Source organism: Euwallacea similis, chromosome 8 (assembly GCF_039881205.1).
Source record: "Euwallacea similis isolate ESF13 chromosome 8, ESF131.1, whole genome shotgun sequence".
NCBI classification, from domain to species: domain Eukaryota; kingdom Metazoa; phylum Arthropoda; class Insecta; order Coleoptera; family Curculionidae; genus Euwallacea; species Euwallacea similis.
In genome coordinates this window covers 1,292,828-1,313,561 of record NC_089616.1, presented here as the reverse complement: position 1 = coordinate 1,313,561, position 20,734 = coordinate 1,292,828, and the positions used below count along the sequence as shown (strand labels likewise).

Genomic DNA, 20,734 nt, shown 5'->3' with positions numbered 1-20,734 from the left:
AAAATTCTTTACCGTTATGTCCTCTATAACCTCCTCAAATTTGGCAGCTCTTTTTCGAATCACCCTGTATTCTTCTGAACGCAGAGAAGTAGAAAGTTACGTAGAATAATATAAAGCGATTATGTCCTACACGAAATAGTGGATTTTATAGACATTCTATTTGCCTATAAGATCCTGTTGCGATATTATTTCCTGTATAGTTAGTAGGACCGACTTCCTAACAATCGATAGAATTTATAAAGTATTCATTCTCTTTAAGAGAGCAACGTACTCGATGCGCATATCAATTAGGGACTGAGAATGATTATGTTGATCCCTCTACCGATTATAAAACATTGGTAAGCCGAATCAACTGCAGAACAAGAGAATAAATAAAGAAGTCCTCATTTCGATCACAACTTTTGAAGTTCCCGTTGAAAATACAGAATTCGTAAGTTTATTTTTACTTGGAAGTATGTTGATTAATGCTGCGAGCTGCTTCTTGTGAACCTGTACGAATAAGTCGAAAAAAAGAAATTATTGTGGTACGTGCAGTAGCGTCCCAAATCGTACTTTCCTTCTTGGCCTTGTTCGAATCTTCAAACTGTTGTGCGTGCTCACACTAAATTAAATGTAAAGTTCGTAAAAATTCTCTGCGGTTACGTGGTGTATTGGAATCATAGTGAACGTTACGTCCGATCATTGATGGCACGCGAGAAAAAATTGTTAACATCGGATAATTGAGGATAGAAGTGCCAGCCCGAAAGCACGTCTATGTATAATGTTTCGTTTTCACAGAACTTTTCTTTTTGGAAACAAGAACCGGGCCGCCTGGTTTTCTGCAGCGGCTCTACGTCCGGCATTGCGGTTTGCAACTTTTAATTGCTCGCAACTTTTTTTTAGGCCAAAATAATATCTTCTGATCAATAGAATATCTAATTAGAAGCGATTTTTGACGGATTTTCAGTTTAAATCGTCATCTCTCATTGGCGAGTCAGAACTTGGTTCATCGTACAAAAGCAGATTAATCGATACATATGTAGGTAATTGCATTTTGTGGAATTCGTTTTCTTCCGCGCATATCTAAAGGAAGCAATTCAAAAACCGTTTCCTCTTCATTGGTTTTTGAACTAGAAAAAAATTGTTTTCAACAACGATTCGATCTGAAATCTTTAATTTTAACGAGGCGAATGCCCAGGATAAAAGCATATTCAGGAAGATGACAAAAAGAAGAACGGTAACGATGCTACAAAAACTTGTATAAAATAATAATCGACGTAATGACCAAAAAGGAGTTGTTAAAAAATTCATTGAACGAGTTTGGTTATCAACCAGCGGCATTTTAAGTTAAAGGAATGCCTGAAAGAACTTTTTGAACATTCGAACGCTGCTGCATAAAACCAGTATTGAAATTAAGGGCACTTATTTTTGACCATTTAATAAATTTGCTATTTAATCTCCAGTGGCGCGCATTTCGGCTTTTTGACTCGACGGATATTCTTGAGGTGTTTCAACTTTCAGCGCTATATTCGTGTTTCGAAAACTAGGAAAGTCCAGTTAAAGAATTTTATTATGCATTGCGTCGTGTCGAAATCAAAAACTGCTCAATGCATTACAATGGGTAGCGACATAAACAACCTTATCTCGTAACTTCAATATTGAATGAAATAAACAGTAAATCATTTTTAATGACCCGTTATTCAGGGATTTCAAAGTATTTTTTCCCAACTGAATGACTTTTGGTTGGAAATAATGATAAACGTGAGGAAGGTGTATTTTATTAAGGAAAGCGGGTATATACGACGCGTTAAAAAGTATCGAATAGAGTGTTTCTGCGCAGAGTCCGCTGTTGTTCTCAGTTTTTCTCTTTTTTAAGATGTTAAACGTAATTACGGTTTTTCATGTGGAGAATAAGTGCCATTAAACGATAGTACCCGGGCCATTGAATTCTGTGCAAAACAATTTTTAAAGAACCGTTTTTGGTTTCGGGTTAACTTAGGTATGTAATAGCCGGAACTTGACGGAGGAGCGAATTTTCAAAAATCGAAAACAAACGAAGATGAGCCACCCTGTATCGTAATGCAAACGCTCCACAAATCTATTGTGTAACACACGAGTCAGCAATAATTGATAATAGATTGTTTAACCCACTCTACTATTATTGTCCTAATTGAAAAAAATCTCTCAAAATGAATTCACTTCGACCGAAGTCTGACGAAGCCTTTTCTACTGTTCCCATCGCAAGCGGACTAATTAATTTAGTTTTCTTAGTAAAGTACTGCTTTTGCTATACATAATTCATGGCAAAAACTGAGGCATCTTGAACTAAACAGGATGCCTCATAATTAATGTTATGCCAGCAGAAAATAATCCAATTCAAATAAAAGTATTTGTGTTTTGCTATTACACAGCATAGAACAGACGAATTGATCTAAGATATATGTTTTTTAGTAATAACCCTTCATCAAGTATGCAAGCGTACTAGCTTTAATGTTACCATTACCGATAAGGAAGGTTTTACTCATTTCTGAATATGAGGGCTATTAAAATTGAATAACTTAAGACTCCTGACGTATAAGAAAGGGTAATACTTCTACATATATGAAATAAGGCAACGTGTTGTAATTAGATTAGGTTTACGCCTTCATATGATTCAACAACCTCATTCGCTCCTTTTTTCTCTGAAGCTAATCTTGACTTCTTCAGACTCATTAGTACACGGTCGTCCCACATGAAAGTCAAGGAATATTAATGGTTTAATTTTATGGTCTAAATATGCGTCTTTTTATTAGTAACTAAGATTTTATATTGCTGGTAGGTTTCGTTTTTGCGAAGTACTTACCTATCGCACGTTTTCTAGTTGAAGTACCGTTACTCGAGCTAAAATTTCAATTTTACGCCCACAATACAAATCTGTTTAAAGTAAGAGTTGGCATATGGAGAATTCGTTCGTTGTAATAAGGGACACTCTGTTTGCCTTAATGAAAATGAGGAGAAAATCAATAGAAGATTTATTTTCTGGGAGAAATAGTTCAAGCTTGGAATTTTAAGCGTTTACGCAGAAGTATGTGCAATGAATACGAAGTAGGTATGGTAATGGAAATTGTAATGGAATTGTAAGCAAATCCGTTTAACGTTAAAATCCTCTCTGTTTCGTTGTTTCCATCGTTTATTAATGAATTCTAGAGTACGCCAGGTGAAAAATCTCACTTGTAATAAAGTAATTCTCGACGAGTACAAACAAATTAAAAAGCAAATTGATCCTTGCTAACATTTCCCCATTAATTACATAAATTCTGCATTACCTAATCGGCTAGTTATTCAACTTTCTATCTGTGGGTATGTTTTCAATTTCTTGTAAATACCCATAACGTGCGGAACCCATAACGTAGCTATGCACCTCTGGTAGGCAGTTGAAGCAGCAAGTGTCGTTCTTACCGGTGGTGGTACCAATGGCTATTGTTCAATTACCTTGGTCTTGGTACCATTAAAGATGTTTCAAGAGTGAAGTAGCTTATATAATCGGTTAGTGCATTTTCCATCTGGTGACATCTTCATTTCTGGTTGTTGTATATATATTGCAAGGTTTTTATTAGTCACATATACGGTTGTGGTTTCAATCATGAAAGAGGCTAATTGTCGAGTAACGAAAGGCTTTAACGCTTAATGTTTCCATTCTTTTGGTAGCAATGATAATCTGAAAAATAAATAAATGCTATGTTCTTCATTTTCGGTATTTTACCGCAGGAACTTTTCCCAAATTCAATGGACGTGAACTGATACACCAAGGAAAATGAGAACTATATTGACACAATCTTGCAAGCTACGTTTAACTCTAAAACCGTTTAATCTCAAACATGAACCAACAACTGATTTTATTATTTCTCAGGTAAGATGAGCATTAAGTTGAGCATATTTAATTTAACTGACCATCTATCTCCTACGGTTTAGAAGATCCCCATTATTCAGATCTTCGAAACGGTTACAATTACAGTGTTCGTCGCCAACTAGTAATCTCCTAGTACTTCGGTTTTTCTCGACTGACCCTTTAAAATGTTTACATGGAACACTGATGCATAATATTAGTATTCCATTATACTGTGTATCTACTTTTTAGTGGCAATATGACAGAACAAGCCCCTCTATCGTATATGCTTCCTACAGAGTCAGCATTTTCATCATTTTCTTTGTTTCCTGGATCTTCACTTACTTAAAAGAACCTCCCGCTGGAAAGCCAAGATGGCCAATATACCTAACTAACTGGGGATTTACATTCTGCCTGATACAATCACTGTTATCTAGTCTTATGGTGGTAGGATCGTTGCTAGGAGACAGATTAGCAAGCAAAAATTCTTTCAAGGAAAAAGCATTAAAGCTTTGTCGAGCCTATTGGATAACCAACGTCATAGCGTCTCCTGTTGCATTTACCATAAGTATTATCTACTGGAGCTTAATATTTAAAGGTACGAACTGTCCAATATCAATTAAACAAACCTAAATCCTAACATACTCTGGTGATCCACAATGCTAAATTGCATGCAAAAAAGGTAAATCAGTCATTCAGAAAATCCATAGCTCAAGTGGTTGGTTGGTTGGTTGGTTAAATTGTAATAATATACTTTACTGCTAAGTTAACCGGTTTTATAATAAATGTGTACTATAGCTCACAGCATCTTTTTTAATTTAGGATGTCGTGCTCTGAGGCCTTTTATCTTTGATTCATAGTATATGAGCAACGTTTTGTTAACTGTCGCTGTACGACACTGGTTCTAGAGGAGTCAATAAAGTTTTAGATTAACTTTATCTTATTAAAACCGGATGGCTTGTTGGAAGTTTTGACTAATTTCATGTGTTTGGTTTAATTAAAGATTGGGCCGCGTAGTGTGTTAGATTAGGTTTGCCGATAACCATCCCTCACTCTGAATAAGGTGTCAATGATTTCCGTCTTACTTTTAGCCGAAAGTGCCAACTTCACTGCCATGAATTTCATAGTACACGGACTTAATTCGATTGTGGTGTTATTAGATCTATGCGTCGTGTGCCATCCTGTGAAGATATTTCATTTCATTTATCCCCTCCTTCTAGCCTTATGTTACACAATATTTTCCATAACGTTTTACGTTGCCGGAGGAACCACCAAGTACGTAACAATTTAACCGAAAGAACCAATACAATAAATCTAGCCTGAACCTTAATTTTACAATTTAATTACTCTTTCCGTCGTAGGACCGGTTCAAGATATATCTACCCGATTCTCAAATGGGATCAACCAGGAAGGACCACAGGAGTTTGTGCCGGAGTCATGGTCCTCATGATCGTTCTTCATTTGTTCACATTCTTGCTTTACAAGTTGAGGGTGAGATTATACACGCATTTCATCTGTCCTAAAGTTGATTCGCCTCTGTCGGAGAAGGAACAAAACGAAAGTCCTAGAAGCAACCAAGACGAAGCTTTTGAAAACGATTATGTTTAGAAGTATAAGTTCTGGTAAAATTCTAGACAAAGTTGTCATTTGGCGTAGACTCTCACAGAGATCGTTCTTTTTCAACGATTTTACCTATTTGGGTGTGCAGATGGACGGTCCGAAGAACGTCGTTCTTGGCAGCCCACTGCCGACGCTTGATTTTTGCTGTCTGCCTCGAGTGCATTGGTGCAAGTCAGTTCGCCTGCTAGTTGCACGCAGGTAAGAACAACGTACTTTTTCGAGTACGGACGGCACTGGCAAAGCGTCTGTGACTGTGAACGCACTGACTTGTTTCGATCGAAATAATGCATTTAAGACACAACAGCAAATAATTCATAATTGAATTCGTAGAACTCTCCAGAAGCAATCCGTGCCTGTGGATGGTTGGATCGGTGGACCATTCTTATCAGGATAAAAAGAGTAAGGCCTAGAAAAAGAGTTGATTTTCTTTGGGAGTTGCTTCAGAAAATAATTCAAAGAAGTCCCTAGGAAATCACGTTCGAGATCTGAAGACGATTATAAGCCTCACTTATGATGTTACTTTTTATTTATGACTTCATTTAGATTTATTTTCGACATTATTTTTGTCTTTGTTTAAATATCCTTTCTTTAGCCTATTTTGATCGTTTTTTTCGGGTTCCGCGATTTTTCAGCCGCTACCGCCGACGCTGCTAACGTAATTGTGAACTACACATTCAAAACGCGCAGTAAACTGAACGCAAAGAACGAAAAGTGTGCGGATAAATACGTTGCTCGTCCTTACTCGTGACAGATTTATTCGCTTAGGCAAAACTGGTGAAAAGGAACGATGTCTGTGGGGATCTACGTCAACTCAATTACTGAAACTTCGAAACACGTTATGAAAATTTCTAGCTTAAGTGAATATCTCCGAAAATAAGGAAATACAAACACTTTCAGATTAGTAACAAGGGCATTTGAAGTCCCAAACGATTTCAAAGAAAAGTTACTGTTTTTCTTTACCAGACAAGAAGAATGGGTGGGTGTATGATAAGTACAAGGATGGTCCTATCCAAATGTGTCTCCTGTATTCAAATTTCGTTCTCATTTTCGGAAATATTTAATGAGAAGTTATTAATTAAAGTAGCCTAGTCATTCACTGTGCGATATTTTCTTGATTATCATTCGTCACAATTATTAGAAATTATTGTAATAAAAACATGTTATTCACTATTTTATATTTATTGATTCATAATATAAAATATGATGGCAATTAAAGGGACGTTTTTAGAAAATATGTTTATTAAATTTAAAAATCCGGTTCTATCGTTAGGTGGGAAATATCATTTACGTACGATATCTAAGTCTTGTGCGAAAAATCACTTAGCTAACGGGGGGGGGAAAGATATCGGTGAGTCACCCTCATTTATGCGTATGTAGCTGTAAGTAGACGGTGCTGGGTCACCCAATAAACACATAAACACAAGACGTGGTACTACATACTTCTCGCCAGTGAAAAAATTATGGTATCGGTTACTCATCCACGCAAATCACAAGAGGCTAAAAGGTTGCTTTACTAATTAGCAAGAATTTGACTTATTGAGGGGTTAATGTATGTTTTCATCTCCCGTTATCAAATTATATTTTACATTACCCTTGATGCCTCGAACAAAAGTGCCAGACCAGGCGACGTAAGTCGAAAAAAGAAAGTCGAAAATTTGCTGTTACATTCGACCTTGCGTCACAAAGAGTGCAGATCATGCAGCAGGACACGAAAGCAGTACCGCAGTACCAAAGCAGTAGGTAGTCTGCAATCACAGTTATGTGATAGACGTTGCGCGAAGTGCATACCGCGGTGTGCTCTGCAGATCGTTTCTTCACACGTTACCAATTTCTAACACTGCAACCTCTTGGTCTTTGTTACACTCAACTTACCTGCATCTATCTCAGTGTCGAGAGGTCTTATTTCGGAAATTAAATTCGAACTTTTCCCAGATTTAAAAACTGAAATTTAATATTTTATTGACCGGCTTTTAAGGTTTTGTTTGTGTTTATTGTTGATTTTTAGATTGTGACGTTTTGTGATACCTGGTAAGTACCTACTTAGCTTTTGCTCCTACTGTTCTTAATTTAATTATTCAATTGAAAATATTTCTAATTATTACAATGAGGTAGGTACAGCAGCAGAGATATTTCCACTGCATACCTAGGTATGTAGGTACCGAAATTTTAATTTAACTTGATCTCTGAAAATCATGAGACAAAGAGCGCTTTAAAAAATTGTGCTAAAGCCTTGCTGGTAGGCGGCATATATTAATAAATTATCCTTGAGGAGTTTATTCTTATTTCTCACCAATCGTGCTAATGCACGCAGAAGGTCGCAGCACAAATCGGTCATCTAATGAAACTTCGTACTTGGCCTTAAAATTGTTAGTATTAAGAACTTCTTGCCATTTAATATTTTACATTCAAATTTAATTTTTCTTTATAATTTTTTGCAGGAACATACAAACAGTCCTGGTCCCATAAATAGCACGCTTTATTTACTTGGGATAAAGTGGTTGTATTAGGAAAAAAATAAAATACATTTTCTCATTATTTGTTTTTAGTCTTAATATTGTTGAAAAAAATGAAAATTTATTTCGTAATTTTAACATAACGTTATAAAATGAACTAAATTTAATTAAAGAAAAATAAACTAAAATACAAAGTGTGCTATTTGCGTGGCCAGGGCTGTACTTCCACAAAAATAACGATAGAAATAACAAGGACAATAATATCTCTATTACAACTTGCTAATGGCTTTCATCGAACGCATATTATACCAGAAACGTATAAAATAAATGATGCGATTGACCACCGCTGGTCAACAATAATAAACTCTTAATTTATTATCAGTAGAAAGATTATAAAGCATAGAAATATTTGAAGCTTTGAAGCCATGCGCTACTGGCCTTAGGGTTAGACAGGACCTTCGAGGGGATAATATTCAAGAAGCGCTGAAATGGTGAGCAAATCAAAGTCACAATTTAAAAACTTAAAACATTCCTTTATTATCGCAAAACCTATCAAGTACGTCAAAGTGGTTGTATTTTACATGGTAAAAACATAACTAATTCCTTCCTGGTCATAGAGCTATCAGATATGGTAATTTTGTTAGTATTTACTAAGTAATAACTACGTTATACGGTTGCAAATCCAACCATTACAAAGTGGGATAATTTATAGTCGTATTCAACTTAAAGTTCAGGAAAAGTTCGGCTTGCAGGTTAAGGATTTTTAAAGCCCCATTTTTACGTTATACTTCATACAGTTAAGGTACAGGGTGGGCTACGGAAAACTGTCCACTTGATTTTGTGAGCGTTTGCTGAAGAAAATTGAGAAACGTGGGGAGTCGTCAATTTTAGATTCAAGGGGAACCCATTCCCTTCATATTGTTATGAAAGTAAATGTCCCCGTCTGGCAGGGGCGTCAATGACCTTGAAAATTTTTAATGGAAAGGGGTGTCGAGCGGCGCCTTGTTTTAAAAAGCTTTAATTTAAAAAGCTGTTCAACAACATCAATTTTTTGTAGTTTGGATTAGCAGTTTCCGAGAAAGTACGTCATCAAAAATTAAATTTCTTACCACCTTTAGTTCAGTAAATGTTGAAAATGGCCACCGCCAACCTTCACACAATAATACGAGACCAGTTCAAAGCATTGTCGGGCATTCTTTTATTTTTTATCATTTTTTTAATTTATTATTTCATTTATTTCACACGGCAAAATTCCTTAGAAGACTTACGTCGGCGGATTATAGGCGGATGCCGCCAAATATCACCTGAAGTACTTCAGAATGTCCGACAACGCTTTGAACAGGTCCCGTGTTATTGTGTGAAGGTTGGCAGTGGTCATTTTCAACATTTACTGGACTAAAAGTGGTAAGAAATTTAATTTTCGATGACGCACTTTCTCGAAAACTGCTAATCCAAATTACGAAAAATTGGCGAAAAGAGGATTTAGAGCGTTTTTAAACAAGGTGCCGCTCGACACCCCTTTTCATTAAAAATTTTCAAGGTCACTGTCGCCCCTGCCAGACGGGGACATTTACTTTCATGACGATATGAAGAGAATGGGTCCCCCTTAAATCGAAAATTCAATCTTCTCCAGCAAACGCTCACAAAGTCGAGTGGAAAGTTTTCGACGGTCCACCCTGTATATTTAGATGCCATCATTTAACATGTACTAGCGTTTAATTGATAAAACTTGCTTGCCGTTCGCTAGTAATGAATCAAACGAAAAATGCCTAGAATCTAACTGCAGGGCCAAGCTCGTAGCGCTACATTTAATGGGTGAAGGTCGGTGTCGACACATGTGCGGCGGGGGCCCCTCAGCATAAACACCGCCTGCCGACACTGTGTCAAATCAAGTATAAGAACTGTTGTGTTACCCACTAACATCTTCATGCCTCAACTATACCACACATGTTATACTCTCCTCTGTGGCCTGACGGCACTTTTTGCCTCAAAATTCATTAAGGACAAGGAGTGCCCACTTATGAGTTTATCAGCGCATTAAATAACGTCCTGCATGCGTTCGAATAGATTGCAGACCCTTAATGCCTATGTTGTTTAATAAGCAGTATTACTCTTCGCGAGTTAAAAACGATATGGGAGCGAGCGAATGGAATATATTCTATTGGAGCTAGATTCTATTAGTGCCAATTCATATTTCATTCCGATTGGACGTATCACAGGCCAGGCGGGCGCGCAAAAATCTTTGAGTGATAAATTTATTGAGGAAGTCCTCCTGACGGCTTTTAACGTACTAATAGTCAAAGAGCGGGACGATTATTGCCGCACTCAACCACCGTGGTCACTCCAATGGCAGCCCGGTCACGATAAAATCACGATATCGGCCATTTGAATTTGACGTATAATTTATGTGTCTCAGTTAAAATGAGGAGCGATATCTTCAAGGAACGTAGATTGTCCTTTTGCATCTCCCACAGTCTACGAACCGTCCTTAACAACGCACCAGATAGTAGACCGGAGGGTTTTTGTCATCGGAGATAATTAATTTCGTCAGCTGGCCCGATCGAGGCAGTTTTTGAATTGGATTTTTTTGTGAACGTTCGTGTGAACTGCGAGAACAACAGTGATCGTGAATAATGTGCATCAATTAAGATTTGCATATTTTGGTAACGACCCGGGGAATGGTCACAAATTCACTCTCCGTGATCATCGAGGTCGGTGACTGCTACCGATGATGAATCCGTGCCACTGACACCTAATCCCCGCGCTGCGTTGCCGTATGTAATCCGATTTCCGCTAACGTTATTTTTCTATTTCGGAGCAGCTAAGCTTCGCCGTGACGTATCCGCTTCGAATCTCCGTGCAAATTTTAATTTCGTTAGTTGATGGACGTTTTTAAATAAACATTTACCGGCATTAACCGGCTTTAATGGTCGCGACATATGGCCGGCCGGCCAGGCTAATAAATTTCTCCACATTTCATAATTTCCATTTGGTCTTTCGTGCCTTTTGTGATGACACATAACTGACTAATCTATCGGGTCGAACAACTTTCTTTATATGACTCGTTCTTTACAGCGAGCCTGAAATATTTTAAATAGCTAACTTATTTACAGAGAGACGACCGCAGCAAAAAACGTCTACGGGGCGTTTCTGGATAGATGGACGAAATTTTAACGGGCGAATGCAGAGATAAAGAGCAAACCCCCCGTTAAGATGGTCAAGATGTCCCTTTGATCGAAATTGAACACATAACTGAATGGGCATGTAAGTACACAAGTTATAACCCTCTCATGCCGGCCAGTTGTGGAAAATACCCTTATCCCCACCCCCAAGACCAAAAAAACCCTTAAACCGCCATCTTCTCAATTATAATTTTTAACTTCAAAGTTGGTTTTTCGAAAAATATGAACAAAATTACGCATATATAGAAAATCCTCGCGCATTCGTCACATTTTTTTCGTTTTTTCCTGCTAATTCTAACCCAAAAACAATTTTTTTAATTTCAAAATGAATAAACTTTTTTTCGGAACGGGCTGCAGGTCCAGTTTTTTCTTCTAACGATGGACATTTTTGTGGAAAATTTAAGTGTATATAAAATGTGTCACTTTTTAGGCTGCGCCATATTGAAAAATGCAAAAAACTAAATTTTTTGAAATTTTTTCAATACCAAATTAAGCATTTAGGCTTTTTTGGACATTTAATGCATTTTTTATAATCCGATAGTATCTATTTAAATAATAGAAACTGAAAAGTGCTCGATTCGGTATTGAAAAAATGCCAAAAAATTAAATTTTTTGCATTTTTCAATACGACGCAGCCTAAAAAGTGACACATTTTATATACACTTAGATTTGCCATTAAAACACCCATCGTTAAAAGAAAAAACTTGACTTGCAGTCCATTCTGAAAAAAAGTTATTCCATTTTGAAATTTTCAAAATCGTTTTTAGGTTAGAATTGACAGAAAAAAAGAAACAAAAAAAAATGTGGCGAATGCGCGAGGGTTTCCTATATATATGTAACTTTTGACCTAAATCTTAATGTTTTGACCCAAGTAATCTCGTGATACCATTTTTGACATTGATTTTCGGGACACCCTGTATATGTGTGATTTTTTTTCAGATTTTTCGAAAAACCAGTTTTCAAGTTAAAAATTATAATTGAGAAGATAGCGGTTTAAAGGTTTTTCTGGTCTTGGGGGTGGGGATACGGGTATTTTACACAACTGATTAGCATCAGAGGGTTATAACTTATGTACTTATACCGGATGTTTCCTAAGTACAGTCCGTAATTTGAAAACACAATTTCTTATAGTATTTAAAGAAAAAAGTGTCTAAGAACATGTGATCGGGGACGCTTAGATTCTAAAATACAGGGTGTTGAAAATAAAAAAATATAAATTATTATTTGAAATAAATTTGGAACAGCCACTATACAGGAACAGTTATTGTACACTGGTAAAGATCTGCATTTTTAGCGTAAAGTCAATTTTTATCCACCTCCAGTGGAGTAGTTATGCGTGAGTCAGTCGATGCATCTGAGTCATTTCGGCGTTAGTAAAGTTATTCATTTTCGAATTGTATTATCTAATCCACAATTTTGATTCACAACTTATAACTAGCAAAATGCCAACAATCTCAGTATCGAACAAGTAACTAAGACAACAAAAAATGCGTGTCATACTTATCCCTTATTTTTGTTGCAACCGAATTAAAGAAACGTTTTGTTTCTAAGAATAAGTTCTTATCAGGCAGAAAAATAAGGCTTTTTTGGCTTTTTTGTTGTAAAGTGTTAGGCGAGTCCGAAAATAATAAAAGTGTTAAAAATCCATTGGCATTCCCCATTTTATGACGAAAACGTGGACTGACTCATGCTTCGCTAAGCCACGGGCGGCAGACAATAATGTACTTTATACTAAAAATGCAGCTCTTTACCAACGTAAAATAACTATTCCTGAACATTGGCTGTCCAAAATTTATTTCAAATAGTAATATATATATTTTTTTATTTTCAACACTCTTTATCTTGGAATCTAAGCATTTCCGGCCACATGTTTATAGGAACATTTTTTTCTTTAAATACCTTGACAAATTGTGCCCTGAACTTACGGACCGCACTTAAGAAACACCCTGTATGCCCATTCAGTTAGGTTTTCAATTTAGGTCAAAGGGCATTTTGACTATCTTAATGGGAGGTACTTTTTAAGACGAAAAGTTCATATAAAGACATGTCAAAAAATACTTCGTCTTCGATCTACAGGGTGTTAAAAACACTTTTTTTTCTTTTTCTTTAATTACGTATTCATTTTTTTATCGAAACTTGCTGAAAATTTGTACATATCGTACACCGAGTGTCTCCTACAATCGGAAACTTTCGGATATCGATTTCATCTACGAGGTGATGTGGATTGATGGATCTCGAGGTCTCATTTGTCACGTATATTTTTTTACATTAGTAGGTGGGAGTCACTTTCAGCAGCTGCTATAAAATTGAAACACTATCATATTAAATAAAGTTAAGCTCTCGTTTAAGCTTGGTTGATTAACATCGATGTTAATAATTGCATCTGCAGGAAGCAGTTACTTATTATCGCGAATATTACCTAAGTCATCGATTTAAGCGAAATTTTGCAAGAGACTGAAAAGTGAGAAAACTCAATTCGCATTTCAGAAATTTGCCTAAAAGAATCAAAATATTAACAGAAAAAAATATGTGATAAGTGAGGGCTCAAGACCCATCAATTCGCATCACCCCGCATATGAAATCAAAGTCCGAAAATGTCTGTTTCTAGGAAACACTCGGCGTATGATATGTACAAATTTTCAGCAAATTTCGATAAAAAATAAACAAATAATTTTTAAAAAAAGTGTTTTTAACACCCTGTAAGTCGAAGACAAAGCATTTTTGGACATGTCTTTATACGAACTTTTCGTCTTAAATTTAGCTCAGGATTCGCCCATTAAAATTTATACCATCTATTCAGAAACACCTTATATAAACATAAATTCGGAAAGATTTATTACCATGTTAACGTTAGAAAATGAATACGATATAACATCTCAGTTGATAGTTGTTTTTAGGTCATGCCCGCATCAGTTTTTCTTAACGTACGTGCGAGTTCTGAATGAAACTGCTCCTCCCCTGTATATCTCGTTTGATTATTTGCTCCCTATTTTTTTTTTATCTCGAGAAAAATCTTCAGAAAAACCCTCGACCCGACCCGGTCTTGTGGCTGCCGGGTGGTACGGGACTACCAAAAAATCTCAAATTTATGTCCCTCGAAGCTGCAGGACCACTCGTCGTAGGGTGTATCGGTTGATCAGGCAATTTTTCTTTGAATTTAAGTTTTAGCTTTGCCCTATGCCCAGTGATGTAATGAAAATGTATTTTTTGACAAACTTTAACGATATTTGTATACTTTTACAGGTGGCATGTTATGGAACTGGCTGTTTCCTGATTGGTCGACGCCCAGCACATCATGAATCTCTAACGCACAGCTGAAGGATTATGCTAATTTCTGATTGTCAATCAGCAGGTACGTGTTATGGACAAAGAGTAAAAACGACATTAAAAGAAAAACAGAATTAAAGCGGTTCCCAGATGAAAATCATAGTCATCTATATCTAACGCCGCTGGAGTTACTGCCTTGAGTGTAAGTTCGAGATCTACAGGGTGTTTCCAAAAATGTGGGCAATATCTCGGATATGAAAAGTACTGGCGAAAAAATTGTACTTACGCTTATAAGGTGATTTCCAAAAACTTACCCCTACGGACATGCAGCCCTTTACAATTTGATGGCGAAAATCATATTTTCTAAATAACTTTTCTTTCAGTTGATGAAATTTAATGAATTTTGGGTCACTTGTGTATCATACCAAGGTTAATAAGATAGGATCTAACATTTCTTTCTACATCTTCAGGGGGGTGGAGGGGAGGCTACCCCCAACTTTTCTACCCCTAAACTTTTAAGATCTTGGGCTTTTTTAACCGTAACGTGGTTTATTAGATTTCTGGCGTATCTAAGAAAAAAAAAGGTACTTTTGATTGATGCACGTAAACTGAACCTTTTTCCTGAAAAACAGCATTTTGTAAAAGGATGTATTTTACGAAAATAATGGAATTTTGCGTACATTTTTATCTCTATCACCTAAATATCAAAATAAACAACATTTTTGTGTCAAAACTGTGAAAAATAAATTAGTTTGAGTTTGTACTTCAGAGAGATATTTCTTGTGGTGGTAAACTTGAAATTTAAAAATCATTGTTTATTGAAAATGGATTACACATTTAGTGAATATGCCGATATGCATTTAATGTATGGTCTTGCTTGCATGTGTGAGAGTTAATGGCACTCATGTTGAATCATTATGAATATTCATATTTGTTTCTTAATTTTTTTGTAATTTTGTTTGTAAAATACATCCTTTTACAAAATGCTGTTTTTCAGGAAAACTGTTCAGTTGACGTGCATCAACCAAGAGTACCTTTTTTTTTCTTAGATGCGTTAGAAATCTAATAAACCACGTTACGGTTAAAAAAACCCAAGATCTTAAAAGTTAAGGGGTAGAGAAGTTGGGGGTAGCCTCCCCTCCATCCCCCTGAAGATGTAGAAAGAAATGTTAGATCCTATCTTATTAACCTTGGTATGATACACAAGTGACCCAAAATTTAATAAATTTCATCAACTGGAAGAAGAGTTATTTAAAAAATACCATTTTCGCCATCAAATTTTGAAGGGCTGCATTTCCGTAGGGGTAAGTTATTGGAAATCAACTTATAAGCGTAAGTACAATCTTTTCACGAGTACTTTTCATATCCGAGATATTGCCCACATTTTTGGAAACACCCTATAGAAACGACAACGTTTCTAGCGGTTACAGAACTCTAGACATTTCAGGACAGGATGGGAATTCCAGTAGAATTCGCATGTCGCCACTGGTAGTGACTCATTAAACACACGTTTCATGTATCTTTTCAAAAAATTGTTATCTTTAAGTTGACGCGGCAATTTACTCCCGAATGCCATTTCCTCCTTCACGCTTCGATGTTCAAAATTCTGTAATTTTGGCCACGCTACAAACGAAGGGACCTTATTGAAAGGTCGCACAAAACTCCCACCATTTCTTGTAATGTAACACTGTACTTCTTTAAAGTTTGCTGAGACACGGATGATAATAAGGTGTCTAGTGCGCCCGTGATGGAGCGTGTAGCGTCGAAGGAACATTGACCTGACAATAGGACCAGTTACCAGGAAAAGGTTCTGCCACCGTGGGTGTGGTTTACTGACAGGAAAGATCAACATGTGTTTATCCGGTGGAAATGTTTGAGATTGTTTAAGCGATAGTTTTTCAAACGCAGAATATCGGACCTGGTTCGACCACCGAGGAAGGACCACCAAAATTGTTTTCTGGGGCGCCCTAGCCCGCCTTACTAACCAGGTAAAAGGATTGGAGTTGGAAAGCGCAAAAGAATAATGTGCCCATGATACGGTGAAAGCACCTACCGCTGCCGAACCTGAATCAACGTAAACTTGGCATTAGAATTGAAAGGACGAAGGTTCGTTTCAGAAGCCCCCAAGAAGTCGGCTTCAGGTATTGAAGCAGAACCTGGAAATTCGTATTCTGTATCCGTGATACTTCCTCCTCACACCCAAATCCCATATTTACAATCAATGCATTCGAATGCTGCCCTCGCCGTTAAGCGTCCCGTTCGATGTCCAAAATTGTCCCGAGGTATTCTCGAGGATCCGGCAAGTTAAGGGTGACTTGTCGAGACCACAAAGAAATGTGCGGTGAAAGTTGTTGTTTATCCTGACCCTCGTTTCAGATAATTATCCGAACACGATCCTGTACCTCAAATTCCCCTCAGACGATGTGTGTCTCGCTGAGGGCTGATCAAGCCCTTCCCGTTATTTGTTGATGCGCAGTACATGCATAAGCCGCGATTTAGTCTCGCGGCGCATTTATGAGACCGGTGAGCAGGCTGATGAAGGACAAGGCGCCTCGCAGACCAATTCCACCAGTTCTGCGCAGGGTCATACTGGAATGATGGTTTATCCGGATGAACAATGGGCATGTTCTACCACTGCACCGATGCTGCAGTTATACGATGATGTCGGATATAGAGGTGAGAAATTTTCTAATTAGAATCGCTTCTTTGCTATTCTCAAGTTTCGTGCGGCAATTGTATTCGAGAAATTAAATCGGCAAATCAACTTGCGGATTCGGTGGAAATCTGCCAGGAGTTTTAGCCGTCTTGCTCTATTTTTTACCCTCCAACATCCAACATTCGTTTGTATTATCATTTCTGGGACGTCCTGTACTCTTTTTTTGGACAAACTTGCTAATGAACGAACCGCTATACAGGGTTCTAAAAACACACTGACAAACTTAAATGGGGGACGTCAATACAAGCTTTTTTCTTTAATAAACATACGCCCGCAAATGAGTCGTTTGGGCAGAAAAAAGGCAATATAGCTTTAGTAATTATAATCACTTTTCGTTCTTATTGAACTTTGTTTATTGATACATAAACGACAGCTTACAATAATTGTTCGAAATGTTGACCATTTGCTTCAACACAAAGATTGCACCGTCGGTTCATTGACTCGCGGATGCTATGGAATATTTTAGGAAGAGCTTTTAAATGTGTACAACTGGCTATTATTCTTGCTAAGAGATCTTCTTCATTGCGAACAGGCGTGTCGTAGACTGGAAATTTGAGATAACCCCAAAGGAAAAAGTCCAAGGGGTTGAGATCGGGAGAACGCGCGGGCCAAGCTACAAGACCTCCTCTTCCAATCCATCGGTTGGGGAATCGCTGTACTGACGCACGTTTAAACCAAAATGTGGAGGTGCCCCGTCATATTGACCCACGTTAGTTCTAATGTCTAAAGGACTAACAATTGAGGCAAAACATTTTGCAGAAAATGGAGACAAATGTGTGCGTTCAAACGAGCTGGCATCAAGGGAACTATTAGATTCTCTCCAACAATGCCAGCCCACATGTTTATCACAAATTGTTGCCGGTGTTTTGTAGAGACCACAGCTCCCCAACAATAAATGTAGTTGAAACGAAAAATGTTCATCATCAATTAAATCAAGAATTAATTTAGTTATTTGATATGACTTAAAATATTTTACTTGCTCTACAGCTCTAACGGCTCGTTTGCGGGCAAATGTTTATTAAAGAAAAAAGTTTGTATTGACGTCCCCCATCACCACTCACAGTTTGTCGGTATGTTTTTGGGACGCCCTGTATAGAAACTGTTTTTTAAATTTACATTAAAATCTCCCCCCTTCCTAATTTAGTCCTAATATTTTTACCATGAGAAAAATGTTAGCGATAACTAGAGGCCAAAGCCGTGGGAAAATCAGTGTTGATGTCGTCAAAGTTGTACAAAAAGTAGCATTCATTATCTGTACAAAGGTTCGTCTTGAACAAATAATGGATCGAGTCAAGAGTTTAAAGTAAAATTTATTCTGAGTTTCGGGTTTTTGCTGTCTGGCTATGTGGCCGGTTATACCGAATTGCAGAAGTGATATGTTGCCACGTCTTTCTGGTCAATTAATGATGTGTAACTGTAACATTAAAACAGCAAACGGTTAATAATTACGTTTTATTATATGCCATTAGTAACTTGCAATCGGATATTTATAGTCCCGAATGCCTTCAGAATATTTATAATTTATAACAATATTAACTTATGTTAATGCACGTTTATTTATCGTACTGTCTGTCCAACGTGGGATACCCAGTAATATACAGGATTTTTCAGCGAAGCGACTAAGCGATGTACAATAACTTTTGCCGATATTCCATTTTTTATGGAATGTTCGTTATTACTTAATGTTTATTGTTTAATGGACCGGTGCGACAATGAGTCGCCTCTTTGTAGCTTTAAAACTTGTCTTTTAATGAACACATGTAGGTACAATTTCATTTCAGTCAACGTTGTGGAGGCGCTGCAAGAATTTTGGCAGATGAAGGAGGCGAGAGGTGCCGATCTACGCAATGGGGCTTTGGTCATTTATGAATCTGTTCCTTCTAACGCCCAACCTTATGTTTGCTACGTCACACTACCAGGTGGCTCATGTTTTGGTAGTTTTCAGGTAAGCAATTACCTATTACTGTCCTGGAATTAAATTCCAGTACTGAACAAGGCGAGTTAAAACGTGCACGAACAGTGGGTGCTTTTTTTATTTTAAAGAAGGAACTGTTTAAAAATTATGCAGGCTTATTTGGTGATACACCCATTGGAATGTTGGAAATTACGAAAGTTACATTGGGAAATTTTTGGGTTTTTAAGATTACACTTCAGAATTGCTTCAGCTTTTTGGACATTAACTTGAGATTTTGTACGCGCATTATTGTTTAAAATCTGCAGAAAATCTGAATATTAAGAATCGTCGATAAAATCTACAAAGTGGGTACTGTTTCTGGGGTCGGGCTCCCTCTTACCACTCTTTTTGTGGCGAAGATTTTTAACAAAAAAAACTAAATAAAATGAACATTTTCGAAGGGATCTATAGTCGATACTTCGACGAATGATTTTTCTGATGACAGCGCACCAACCAATCAAAATTGAGGTTATGAAACAAATTACTTAAAAACTGTCAATAATGTCACTATAAAGGTCATTCACCCCTATATTCTCAGTAAAACACAAACCAATCTCAAATCTAAGCACGGCTTAAATAGACAATTTATGCCATACCGAGACTTAAGCTTCGTGTTGCGTGATGCTGAGACTTACAGAGAATATAGAGGTTGATCGGTTCGTTTATCCTAATCACCTCAGTAATATCTCAAAAACTGAAACAATTCTGGAAAAAAAATTAATCTGAATACTTAGCACCCTGTATCTCAATAACGAAGCGTTTGCGGCGTTTTGTTCGAAATATCTACATCCATATTCCAGACACCCTGTATAATGATTGGCTAGAGAAGGTGAAAAGCTTTCTAAACAATCAACTCTTGCTATACACATTTTTTAGGATGTACAGGGGGCGATGGTTTCTATCGTCTAAATAAGGTTGGGACTTCGGGACGCCCCACCTTCTGTATATTATATTACTATGCGCCTCACAACGGAACTATTTCAGAATTGTCCCACAAAAGCAGAGGCACGTCGAAGTGCGGCAAAAATAGCCCTAATGAATTCAGTATTCAATGAACACCCCTCAAGGCGCATATCAGATGAATTCATCGAAAAGGCAGTAACTGAGGCAAGAAGTAATTTTAAGGGAGAGTCTGAGGAAGCTGATAACCCAAACACCGGCATTGGAGCATTTAGATTTATGCTAGAATCCAATAAAGGACGAACGATGTTGGAATTTCAAGAGCTAATGACGGTATAAACATTTTTATCCTTTCATAATTCTTCCCAAGCAAGCACTAACATTTAATCCCTCTTCAGGTGTTCCAATTACTACACTGGAACGGTAGTCTTAAAGCAATGCGTGAGCGTCAATGCAGCAGACAAGAAGTTGTTGCGCATTATTCGAATCGGGCACTAGACGACGACATGCGCTCTCAGATGGCTCTTGACTGGATAGCCAGAGAACAGGAGAATCCCGGATCTCTACTCAAAGAACTCAATCAAGCTGAACGCGAATTGCAATCTGCTCGATTAGCAGGCAGAGAATTGCGCTTTCCGAAAGAGAAAAAAGACATATTAACTTTGGCGCATAGCCAGATTAATGTGAACTGAATTGTGTATGTATTTACTCACAATGATAATACCTAATGTGGAATAAATAATGAATAATTAAATTTATAGTTTTTTATCGCTGAAACAGGTTCACAGGTATCGTAAT

The 20,734-nt window shown here is 37.2% G+C and overlaps 3 protein-coding genes across 4 annotated transcripts in view; 2 read left to right on the top strand and 1 right to left on the bottom strand.

The window, feature by feature from the left end:
- Nucleotides 1-20,734, bottom strand: part of l(2)dtl (lethal-(2)-denticleless) — a 105,622-nt gene that overhangs the window by 7,823 nt on the left and 77,065 nt on the right. The window lies entirely within an intron of this gene.
- On the top strand, nt 267-6,634 carry LOC136410231 (protein rolling stone-like). 2 transcript variants are annotated; one of them, XM_066392286.1, is made up of 5 exons: nt 267-430; nt 3,727-3,868; nt 4,097-4,442; nt 4,936-5,119; nt 5,206-6,634. In XM_066392286.1, exons 2-5 carry the CDS (start codon nt 3,773-3,775, stop codon nt 5,450-5,452), a joined length of 873 nt encoding a protein of 290 aa, XP_066248383.1. In that variant the 5' UTR covers nt 267-430; nt 3,727-3,772; the 3' UTR covers nt 5,453-6,634. The 2 variants fall into 2 exon arrangements, with proteins under 2 accessions (XP_066248383.1, XP_066248384.1); XM_066392287.1 differs by lacking the exon at nt 267-430 and adding an exon at nt 2,976-3,063.
- lft (lowfat) lies at nt 7,137-20,690 on the top strand. The gene is made up of 6 exons (XM_066392285.1): nt 7,137-7,492; nt 14,343-14,451; nt 16,743-17,042; nt 18,864-19,027; nt 20,021-20,269; nt 20,335-20,690. Exons 3-6 carry the CDS (start codon nt 16,835-16,837, stop codon nt 20,626-20,628), a joined length of 915 nt encoding a protein of 304 aa, XP_066248382.1. The 5' UTR covers nt 7,137-7,492; nt 14,343-14,451; nt 16,743-16,834; the 3' UTR covers nt 20,629-20,690.